Source organism: Astatotilapia calliptera, chromosome 4, assembly GCF_900246225.1.
Source record: "Astatotilapia calliptera chromosome 4, fAstCal1.2, whole genome shotgun sequence".
Classification (NCBI taxonomy): Eukaryota; Metazoa; Chordata; class Actinopteri; order Cichliformes; family Cichlidae; genus Astatotilapia; species Astatotilapia calliptera.
Window position 1 is genome coordinate 2,786,324 of NC_039305.1, and position 12,678 is coordinate 2,799,001.

The 12,678-nt window shown below is 42.0% G+C and overlaps 1 protein-coding gene across 2 annotated transcripts in view; it reads right to left on the reverse strand.

The window, feature by feature from the left end:
- The window catches only part of grin2ca (glutamate receptor, ionotropic, N-methyl D-aspartate 2Ca), a 73,095-nt gene that overhangs the window by 32,976 nt on the left and 27,441 nt on the right, over nt 1-12,678 (reverse strand). For both annotated transcript variants that reach the window (XM_026163995.1, XM_026163996.1), the window contains one exon: nt 1,446-2,047. In XM_026163995.1, coding sequence (XP_026019780.1) covers nt 1,446-2,047 — 602 coding nt within the window. The remainder of the gene's footprint in view (nt 1-1,445; nt 2,048-12,678) is intronic.

The following is a 12,678-nucleotide window of genomic DNA, read 5'->3' on the forward strand; positions in this document are numbered from 1 at the left end:
TTCTATTCTATTGAGCAGCAATAACTGGACGTTGTAACATTGTAATGTTGTGACGTTGTAACGTCCACTTTAATCTGCAACATAGTTTCAGTTCATTGAGGCCTTTGCAGCCATTCATTTATTCACAGCTGTCTCAGCACTTCAGTCAGATGCAGGTGGGGACTCTGACTGGGACTTTCTTCAATCTTTCCTTTTTCAGCCATTCTGTTGGAGACAGATGGTCTCACGATTGATTCTAGAATATTTTAGTATCCAGAGGACTTTATGGCTTGATGACTGCACAGGCGCCCACGTCCTGTAGCTCCAAAATGAGCCCAAAACATCAGGTCTCCACCACCATGCTGACAGTTGGTACTATATGATGTGTTTGTGCTGTTTGGTTTTCTCCAGACTTGGTCTATGTTTTATGACCAAACATTGGCACTTTGGACTTTGCTCTAAAGGTGCGGTGTTTTGTTCAGATGCAGACCTGAGCAAGTAAGCTGCCATGTTTTTTTCTCTCTTTTTCTAGTCGTGCTGTCATGATGTCACATTTAACATGCTAACTGAAATCTAGCTCTTGTTTTTTTTGTTTCTCTGAGCGTTGCACAGTCTGACTTTGGGGTGAAATTACTTCGAGGTCCTAGGAGGATTGTGTAGTTGTGGTAACACACACCTGCAAACTGCTAGCCAGTAAAATCTAATACTTCCTGCTCTTTTTCCCAGGCTTTCCTGTGATGCTCCTCATTAGGAGGCTTATTAAACTGAGTTTAGTTGTTAAAAGTTTTTAGTCACATTATTGTGAGAATTTCCACAGCTGTGACAGAGTATACCTGCATATCAGCACCAAATCACATTTAACCTTGTTATCACGCAAGTGATGAATGAATTGAACTTTTTCACAGTTTGAATAAACCTGTATATTTTATAACAGATGAGATATAATGGCTAATTTATTAGTGTTTCAAAAGTCTTAAAAATATATTAAAATGTGTAAATTTAAGCTAAATAAATTGATTTTACTTCCTGTTTCCTTTCTGTGGGGAGTTTATGTTCACTTCGAGTGCAAGTTTAGTCTTAAATGTCGTTGAAGTGATTTTAAGCAGTCTGAGGAGTAATCTTTTTATACCTGTACCTGTAGATGGAGCTTAATAAAATAAAATAAATTCTTCTCCTGAAGGTAAGTATATGAATTTGAATTTATCTACAGATAAATTAGAGGTGTGAACTTTTGTTATGGCAACTTTACCTGACAGTGTCCATGTGACCTCTTTTAATTAATTAATTTTTTTCTTATAAGCTTAAACTGTGTCACACAGTTTGAGGCCGGTGGCACTGCTTCATTAGCAGTTTACTTATCATATTATAAAGAATTTAATTCTTTTACATTAAGGATATGTAACAGCAGACCAGACAGAAACAGTTGGTAGTAAAGTAAAGGCGCTGCCCACAACATCGTAGCTTACCTGAACAGGGTGTCATTGGTAGCTACCGCCTTGACAGGGTTGTGACAGTCGCTGTGGCCCTCGGGAACGAAGCCTCTTTGTTTTCGAAAACTCTGGACACCTTTCACGACGATAGCCACCCCGTCGCGCACCCTTTTCCTCAGGCTCATCCTCCACCGGTCCGTAATGATGCTGATGAGCCCCACCGGGAAGCTGTCGGGTGGAGGGATGTCTGGGTTTCCCACAGCCAGGCTCGGGATAATCCAGATGTAGTCTGGTCCCACTAATCCGACCTCTCCTGCCATGGCAAACAGGTACTGGGCCTCTTCGTGGGAGCAGTAGACCAGCAGCACCTGGGCGTCTATCTGCTGCAGCAGCCTCCGCGCTCGTATGTCGTTCGTGATGTCAGTGGACATGTCGAAGGTCAGAACATCCTGCAGATCCCATATGAAGTAGCTGGTGTCAGTAAAGGACTTGATGTAATCCACGTAGGCTTCGTAACCCGGGTAGAGGCTGGTTATGACCACAAAGCTGTCCCAGTTGTATTCCTCCATCACCTTGAACATACCGTTGATCTGCTGCTCGATGGAGGAGCCCAGCTGGAGGAAGTTGGAGCCCTCACCCTGGAGGGAGAGGACAATATGGTGTGACGTTGGGAAACACCTTCATGCTTTGTTGGCACACACTACACAATTTGTTGCTGATTAAAAAGCAAATGATTATCTCAATTCAGTTTGGAAAATGTGCTGCAACATCTTGAGGACCCCCCTCATACCACTAAGCCTGCACACACACATAATTCATCCTCGGACACCTGGAAGAGAGTCGCCCAACCAGTCTGCAGTGCAGCTTTGACAAGAGCTAAGTGGTTCTGTTTTATTTTGCTCCACCAGGAGCTGCAGACTCATTCATCACTTAAACCCACGTGTCTTATTTTTGCCGTACAAACAGTGGATGCCATCCATACTTGCAAACGCAGAGGGATGGCCAGAACCTGCGCCGTTTCACCTGTCTCCTCTGAAAATGCACTGACCTTGAGGGGAGGAATAAGGATGGGTTTTCTGTTAAGTGTATTATCAGGAAAAAGCGGTGGAGTGGTGAGAAAATAGTTTGTATGATCTCGTGGTATGAGACACAGCCCCACCTCTTTATTTTAATGCAACTTTTCTGGTGAAGCGAAGCTTTGTTAGCTGCAGCAGCTGTGATTGGGTTTTGACTGAGATTCAACCGAAAAGCCGTTTTTCTTTTTCTTTACTGTGATTTAGTTGATTTAGTGATGAGCTACCATTTAAACCCGCTGTCTGAAACATTTAACGGCAATGAATCAGCACAGAATTAAAGACAAAGTGGCTGTAAATTATCCTTGGTAAGATGTGTTAAAGTCTTTCTGGCACAAAGGAATACTTTCTTAAAGTGGCAGTAGAGACACTTTCTACTGAAACAAAAGTAACATTTGTGTTTAATGATTGGTTTATTGCATTGAATGAAGCATCCTCTATAGGTCAGGTGGACACTGTTACTTAAAATAGACAACTTATTAAAACATAGACATAATTAATCACTAAGTGATATTTTAAGACTGACTTATTTCACAAGACTTGTCTTATGAGACAGTAGCAAACTATGAGGCTGTTGTAAATGATGATAGCATCACTTCTCAGAAATGATAGCAGGGTATCACAGTTAACGTGAGAGCGATTGAGATGAAGGATTATTGATCGATTCGTCAGCAGATCCCAATCATTCTGTATCATTTGTACTGTACCGCACTGCTCAGCAAAACAAACGCCGCCATCAGACCGTGAATCATTTGGAGCGGCGTGACATTAGCGTGACTGAGTGCACAAAGTTTTGTTGTGAATACATTTTGTTTTCTTCTGGAGGTTTAATGATGATGGATAATTTTTATCAACACGATTAATCTTAGTTGTTTGTCTTTAATGCATCGTTCCAAAATTGTGAAAAGCGTAACTTTGGACTCGGTTGTGTTCTTGCTCTAATAAAAGCCTTTTTTGCCACCCTCAGGCTGATAGGTAGGTGGCCCCCACTTGACCCTCTATCACTCTGGGGAAAAACCACTTCATCCTGAGCAGCGCGCCCTCAGAGCTCAAAAAAAGGAGGCGTCGTGTATCCTCAGACGGGCCTCTGAGCTTATTCATTCTGTTTCCTCGTCGTCCTTGAGAGAAGTGTAGCGGTTTTGTGATGTATGAGGGTCTTACGGTTTCAGACGTCATGGTTAAATCCACTGACTTTGTGCCTGTGACTCTACTCTGCCCGCAGCTATGAAAATATTTTCCTTTTCTGTTGACTTGCTTCGCTTGCCACTGCCCTTGTTTCCTCACACTCGTCCCTGAACAGGGAAGAAGCGTGATAAAAGTCGTTCATGCATGGGTGGACAAACATGCAGCTGCAATGAATGCTAATATGGTTTTGTTTAAATGTGTTACAGATTAATATTTGCATAAGTTACATTGGGTCTCTGGACCTTTTGGGAAACTCGGTGTGTAACATCCTGCTGTGGACTAAGATGGATTAGACTGTTCTGGATGCTGGTTGTCTATACACATCTATACTGGGTGCAGGGTCTTTATGCAGGTTGGTCACGGGGGAGCTGAAGAATCTCTCCTTGAATCATATAAATCTACTAATTTACCTCCCCTCACTGCACAGCAAATCTGTCAGCGTTATTGCCTCACCCCTACAAGTGTGACCCCGACAGGTGCCGAGGAGCCATCGAGTGTCTGTGCAGGTGTGCGTCTGTGTGTACGGGCTTGTGTTTCTGTATGCTTTGTAGATGGTTGCTAGCCCACGGGTGTGTCAGATTAAAGCTGCCTGCAAACTACAGTCTCAACGCCTCAATTAGCAGAGAGCAGACTGGTAGTGCAGCCAGAGTGAGCCTGGGGCGTTACCACAGGCTCAGCTGCAGTTTAAAGCCTGAAGTCACGACCGCCTTGTCAGTGTGCACAGCATGCAGAGTACTGTCCAGTGCATGTGGTATGGAAGGGAACCAGTCGTCACCAGTCATTTCCATATAATGTTAAATGAATTCTCCACCTTTTTAGGCATAAAATGCAGATTTAAATCTTGAAATGGGTCAAATTAAATTTGGCAGAAAGGCAGAAAGGTTTGCACGAGCCCAAAAGGACAGAAATATTGTGTCTGCTTTGTTTTGTTCTTTGAAATAGATCACAAGCAGTCTCTAAATTGCTTTTTCTGACTTGCAGATGTCTCTAATGAGTAGCTTGAATACTATACATACAAACTGCTGTCCGTGACTCTGTTTGCGCAGTAAGCTGTACTTCCACAGTGTCACAGTAATGGTCCACAGTCCCAAAGAAGATTACAGCCATTGAGTGAAAAGCTTAGCATCTGAAGGCTGAGATTACATTCAGAAGTTTAAAATATGCTAAACTGATATCTGTTTACAAACATAGTTTTAGAAATCGTGCATAAGTGCAGACAGACAAAAACCCTCTAAGAGTTTTCAGAACAAGTCCTGATGATGCTCTTAAATGTCCACGTGGAGACGTTCTTTGCAGCCTGACATTTTCTTTGTAAAAGTTTGAAAACCTTACAGAGTTTAGATGATCTATTGTGATTATCTCCAACACTAAAAGTTGTGCCTGTGTGTCTCCTTGATAATTTCAGTGCATCTTTGTGTATCGATGGATACACTGATGTTTTGTACACGCTTGTTTTTATTGACGATGTTGTTAATGTTGGGCGATAAACTGCAGTCTGTGGTGTGGTTTTCAGGTTGTGTTGCTTTGCAGTTCAGACCCACATCTTTGTGTATGATTTGTGTTAGTTAACTTTCCCCATATCAAGATTATCTCTAACAACGGACCAGACCGTTTAATTTTGTTGTAGATCTGTTGTCTCACAGTTTGTTCTTTCTTCATTCTGGAGACTTCAGGCTGTGCGGTGCAGGAACAGCTGTTATTGGCACACAGAGCCGTGTGGTCATTTAGCAAGCGTTTGATTGGGGTTTGCTTTGATTTCTATTTGGCAGAGCAGTTTTATTGTTGCTTAATTATATTTAGTTAACTGTGGGAAGCCAGAAATTTAAGATTGAGACTCAAATTTTATCAATTGTGCAGCCCTAGTTTCTATGTTTGGCGAAATGAGGCGCTCCTGTTGCAAATCAGGTCCAAAAATCTTGGTTATTTTAACTTTTTGCTTGTTGTTTGCACAGGTTTTGTTTCAACCTTTTCTCCACTTGAGAATTATTGAGATTGCAATGACGATGATTAATCAAAGTCCGGACACCATTGTGTTTTATGTGTTTCATGTTGCTACACAGCACAGAAAGGGCAAACTCAAATCCATCACAAGAGCAAAACCTCCGAGGATGATGGGTTGGATGACGTCCAACATTGTAACAGACCTTTAGCTGTCTTTTTAAATGGCTGTTTAATTTATTTTATTTATTAAAATATGTATTGAAGGATATATATTAAATTTAATAGTTAAAAATACACAATAACTGACCTTTACGGGCTCAGAAATATCCTAGCTCATAGCTGAAGGTTATTTGAATGACTCAGGTGGGTGATATCTATTGATAGGCTTGGACTGTATCCAACAATCTAAAGAAAATAAGATATTTGAGTCAGGGATCAAGGACACACTGACGGGTGATTTGTGATAGAAAGATAGCAGCAAGAGAATGTTTGCAAGATGATGGAGAGAGACGTGCTGTGATGGACGGTTCAGAGACGGTGGCGCTGAGAACAAGACAGGAGACCAGAACTGAGTCCATCAGAGGGACAGATGTGAGTCAGAGAGGCTGAGAGGGTTTGGACATGGAGCTGCCAGAGGAAGACCTCAAAGAAGATCCGTCGATGTAGTGAAGAAGGAGGTACAGAGGGTTGGTGTGACAGAGGAGCATGCTGGGATAGGACCACGATGAAAGGATGTACTGAGGTAAATGTGTTGTGGCAGTGAGTGAAATTTGGCACTAAAGATATGGAACACAAAGCGGTGTATGGCTCCCCTGATCACATGACTCAACTGCAGCCATCTCCCCTTCCTCTCCCTCCGTCCCTCTATGAAGAGTGACTTCTGGCCACGGCGCTTTGCTGCGACATATGTCTGCCTCCGCCGCGCAGCAGGAAGCGCCCTGGCACCGTCTTCCTGTGCTGCTGACGTCACGTAGATCCTGCACGTTGACCAGGGACAGACACACGGCTCCCTGTGGCATTTATCACAAAACAGGACTGTATAGGTGGCGTGCAGCGACACTGAAATAACGCACATCCGAGCACAGAAGCTAATTCTGCACTAAGTCACCGAAACCATTAATTCTGTGTTACCAAGAATGAAGACGCCTCAAAGCCCGTCCTTTGTGAAACTTCCCACTACTTCCACGTTTCAGCACCAACACGGGTCTATAAATATCGACAGAGGCAGACTTACAGTTTACACGCTCAGTTCTCGTGGTGCACAGAGCTCGCTGTGAGCGGTTGTTAATGAGACTCATCGGTAAATGTTGCCTAATCTTGGTTTGACAAAATGTTAACTGGGGATGAAGTTGTTTGTTGCTTCGGTCTGTTTAACTTTTATTAAATCCCTCCATCTAGGGCTGCTCGATTATGGCAAAAATGATAATCACGATTATTTTCACTGAAATTGAGATCACGATTATTTGACGATATTTATTTAACCCTTTAAGACCTACTATAGAACCAAGTCCACCAGAGCTTATATTATTTTTTTACATGCTGTAGTGCCATTTGTAGGAGCATTTCAAGTTGCTATACATCAATACAACTGTTATAGCCCATATTTTAATAATATGTATGCATTAAGTGCATAGTAATTACATAAATTGCAAAAAAGTGCAATAAACTACAAAAAAAAATTGAAAATCGCTTTTGTTTTGTTTACATATATTTCTACTTGGAGAAATTTAAGAGGCTTATCCCTCAAAACTTTAAATACAATAAAGTTGCAAAAAATAGTTTACAACAACAGGAAATTTATTTTGAGTGTCTTCATAGTTTTATTTTGGAGATACAGCAATTTTTATATACTGCAGGAAAAACAAAAAACAATCCTATGATGCAAATTTGCAAAGAAAACAGCATGTGCATCATTTCACTGTGGGAAGTGTTACGAACAGCTGATAGGAACGGCAAAGCCTGTTTCTGGAATATTATGTTTTTGTTCCTGCAAGCGCTTTTTATGCAATTTTTGCAAAGCTATATGTGGAACGAAACCGTGACCGAGACCAAGCTGATGGCATCAGATGTAAGTACAACTCCTCCGGTTTCATATGCAAAACAAATTATTGCGCTAGCTTACACGGTTCAGGTTCTACAGGGATTTAAAAATAGTTACGCAAAACGGAGCGTGCTGCTCTGACCGGCTTTAAAGGGTTAACAATGACTTTAAAAAAATAATATAAAATAGTGTGCAACACCACTGAAGTTTTTTTTTTAAACTCTCTTTTCAACCAACGGCAGTCACTCTCCAAATAACTTCTGCTTAGCTTTCCGAGCTTCCCTCGGGTCCTCTTAATCAGCGGTCTCCAACCTTTTTTGCGCCACGGACCGGTTTATGCCCGACAATATTTTCACGGACCGGCCTTTAAGGTGTCGCGGATAAATGAGGGAGGGGCTAATAATCGGCTCAGTCATTTTTAATGATCGTTGAAAGCCCAGATCGTAATCGTGATTAAAATTCGATTAATTGAGCAGCCCTACCTCCATCAGTAAGCGAGTCAGTCGCATAAACAAACCAGACACAGGACTTCATTAAATATCAGTTATTCTTGACGTGGAGAGGATCGGTCGGTGCGAATGGTAAATGAGGGTTAGAGTTAGAGAGAAGTCGAGCTGTCACACAGTTTTACCGTTTCATGATTTAGTGATGCAGCATATAGGGCTGCTCGATTATGGCAAAAATGATAATCACGATTATTTTCACTGAAATTGAGATTTCGATTATTTGACGATATTTATTTAACAATAACAATGTGTTGAATAATGACTTTAAAGATTGTCAAAAAATAATATAAAATAGTGCAAATACTGATAACAGTGCAAATGTTTGCAATATAAGAAATCAATGAAAAATATAAACATCTGTGTTTAGTGAACTTTGCAGTGTTGCTCTGTGGTGCAGCTACTACACTGTAGCAACGTTTACACACTGTGTCTACTTGATCCACGTCTGACTGAACCCATAATGTTTCCACACCACTGAAGTTTTTTTTTTACCTCTCTTTTCAACCAACAGCAGTCACTCTCCTCTCCAAATAACTTCTGCTCAGCTTTCCAAGCTTCCCTCGGGTCCTCTAAATCAGCGGTCCCCAACCCCCGGGCCTCGGACCGGTACCGGTCCGTGAGTCGTTTGGTACCGTGCCGCGAGAGTTGAGGCTCAGGTGTGAAATGTATGGTTTTCAGCGTTATTCTGTTATCGTTTTTATCGTTTAATATGTTTTCCTGGGTCTTTTCACGTGTGTTATGAATAAATCTTCTTTTTTTCGGTACCGGTACTAGTTTTATTTTGTTGTATTTATCCGCGACACCTTAAAGGCCGGTCCGTGAAAATAATGTCGGGCATAAACCGGTCCGTGGCGCAAAAAAGGTTGGGGACCGTTGCTCTTAATTGTTGTGACACGTGTTCGAAATGCAGAGAGGTGCGCTCGATTTGCCACACGGAGTAGCGCGAGAGTAAAGCACGAGGGAGGGGCTAATAATCGTCTCAGTCATTTTTAATGATCGTCGAAAGCCCAGATCGTAATTGTGATTAAAATTCGATTAATTGAGCAGCCCTAGCAGCATACGTCCTCATGTTCACATGTTCAGAGCGTTTATATATTTTAGATAAAAAGACTTCCAAAGTGATTAATGTGACAGATTGATGTTATAAATTATAATTAGGTAGGTTTGCAGTGTCATCAATTTAATCTTAGTTGTCATGAGCTGGTTGAGATGAGCCATAGTTGCACGTGAACAGAAAATTGGAAAATCATCAATAAACTAATAAATATCAGGGATTTGAGCTGATAAATACTTTTAAAAAAAATACACACGGGCCTCTCTGGACCCGACCTAATGAATCTCACTGGAGCCGATAGCTGAATGTGACGCTGCATATACACATGTACTGACTCTGCTAACACTTGTCCTTTTTACCGCTGGCTGCTTTCTGTGACCGTTCAGGAGTCTGTCTGCTTCAGTCTAGACAGGTTATCCTCTTATTTCTGTGAGTTTTGACATGCAGGACTTGAAAAGTGGGCACAAGTGAGTTCCAAAAGTAGACACGGCAGAGTCTGGAAAAAAAAGAAGTGCTCTAGTTTTGAGAAAAGCCTCAGGCTCTTGTTCTTGCAAAGACAATCAGGGTTTTTTGGTCCTTTCTGTCATACATTTTGTACACTTTGTGCAGACGGTCTTGCTCGGAGGATGTGATCTGTCACACTACAGAATGGATGCTTCAAAGAGTACTTTGGATTTTAGGTCAGGATATTGAACTAAATGGATAATGAGAGAAAAGTTGAATTTATGCTCCCCTGTTCAGCGAAATTACATCAGACACGTTGAGAATGTGTAGCCACACTGTTGCCAAGTGCTTGTTCAAAGGGGGACGTTTGAATGTTTGGGTTTTCTCTCTATTATTATTAAAAATAAAACTGAATTAAATCCATCCATACATCCATCATCTGTTCATCCATCAAAAACATCAAGTCTCCTCACATAGGAGGTGTCCGGGGGGCATCTTGGTCAGATGCCCGAATGCTTTCAGATGCTCTTTTGATGGTGATGTAGTGGCTCCACCCTCAGCCTCTCTCAAATTACCCAGCTCCTCAGCCTCTCTCTTCGAGTAGATGACGAAATTAAGAACCTGACTTCTAACACTTGTATCTGCCATCTTGTTTTTTAGTCACTATTAGGGATGGGTACCGGTATCCAGTGCCATGATGGCACCAGTTCTGACATAAACGGTAGTAACCAGACCGAAAAGCAGCGCACATTTCGGTGCTTTATTTCGGTGCTTTTTTTTCCTGAGCTGTGATACACTTTAGATTCTAGCCAATCATTTTACGTTTCCGAGGATAGTAGGCGGGGCCAGGTACGTACGTTCTTTTATAGCAGAGCTACAGATTAAAAATGTCCAAGGCGAAGCGGTCAAAGTCTGGCTGTACTTCACAGCAAAAGATGCAAACTCAGCAGCCTGCAACAAGTGCTTTAAGCTGATACTGTGATACTGTCAAAGGAGGTAACACCAAGAATCCGATGAAACACCTGGCGACACATAGCGTTTTTTTTAAAAGCCCAGAAATGCGCCGTATTTGATAGCTTGCTGCGAGACCTCACACCGAGCACATCTACTGCGGGTGTGGTGCCTGTTATCGGACCCTGAGTTTGCAACATCCCCCAAAAACCCGTAGAGGAGAGTCCTGGCCCCTAGCCCTGCCAGTGTAGCAGAAATGATGACGGATGATGATGCAGCAGCAGCCGTTCTTCTCTGCGTGAGTAGCTTAATGTTGTTCGTGTGTAATTTACGTTGAGTAGGCTAACCACATTATTACATTAATGCATGTAAGGTGAACTAGCAAACACCATCATAGCTTCATGCGGCTGTCTTCTTGTTTGATGGCAGATACTCCCTTCACCCTGGACAAAAAGGCTAAAATGACCAAAGAAAAAGAGGGAAACAGCTAAACATGAGAGGTTTTTGGACAAAGTTTGTGTTTTTTCCATTGTTTAAGCTTCCAGCCAAGAGTGATAACATATATGCCCCATAGCTGCAGAAAAGGCTAACATTGTTATCTTTTTACAAAAAACAGCTGAACATGAGAGGTTTTTGGACCGATTTTGTGTTCTCCATTCTTTAAGCACCGGTTTGAGCACCGTTTAAGCACCGGCACCGTTTCAAAAGTACCGGTTTGGCACCGGTCTCGGATAAAACCTAAACGATACCCATCCCTAGTCATCCCTAGTCACTATCCACAAATGTAGAACGACCAGCTTCACGTTCAGCTTTACGTTCAGCTCTCTTCATCACAGCAGACTATACAGAATCCACGTTACTGAAGATGGTGGATCAATCCTTCCTGCCCTCACTTACAGATTAAACCCCCCAAAATACTTCTCTTACCGTTTTATGACAACGTCACTAAAATAAAAACTGCACCAAAAACTATTATTCATTTCCAACTAGAGTCATTTGGCTAGACTATGTTGTTTTTCTGGATATGATGACTCTGTGTCTGTGGCAGTTTAAGGATCTTTTCTAACAATGATAAGCGACTTTTGTTGTCACTGGTTGAACGAATAAAAGGTTGTGATCCACATTCAGCGTTGTAGCTGCAGCAGACGGCAGCAGGCATGAAGCATGCAGCTCAACCAGCACAGAGAGTAACGCCACAAACACAGAAAGAATCCGTATCAGTTCAAGTCTACCCCTCGAGTTTGGAAACTCCGCCGCCTCCACCGCCAAACACAGTAACTTTTCCGAAACACAACAGGTGTTTGTCTACAGCTGACTCAAGCGGTTGTGAGTTTGTGTAATTGTGGCACTTTGATGTTGGAATAGTTTATTTCAAGTCTCTAGTGTATCAAATTAAATAAAAACAAGTAGACCTGCTAATCTTGTCCTCTGTTTTCTTTCTTTGGAGTCTAATGGTTCTTGTACCTCTTGAAAGTTGATGCGTTTGTTCCTTGTTTGACCAGCTTTACCAGGTGCGCGTTCTTCGGGCTTCCCAAACCTGTCGGTGATTTGTGTCAGCCGTGATTATTGATATTGATTTTATCCAGTGTTTAGACACTGAGGAGGCTCCTGGGAACTGATTGATCTAAAGCTTCCCTTGGTCATCTGATCCTGACGTGACTGCTAGCTGAATGAGTTCCAATACTATAATTACATGAAAAAGCAATATTCTTAATTGAGTCTTCGGCCCAGCATTAGTTTTTTAATGGCTGTTTGTGATAGGAATAGAAAATGAGGCGTATAATGGCACGTCAGCTCTGATGTTGCCAATCGACAAACAGAAATGTCCTGAGGATAGCAATCGGTTTATCACCTAATTTCATGCTGTCGCTTTCATAGGGCTCAAACTCTGTGCTTTCAGTGATATGTATGAAAAATGAATGAGCTCCATTGCCTTGTTGACTACCCTTGACAGCACCCCATAAATCAATTGGTGAATGGCATTCCTGATTAAGGGGAAACTCAAAGAAGGTTAGACCAAAATCATCTCTGTGCAGCTCGTTCATTACTGTTTGCACATTTTTACCTTTTCAGC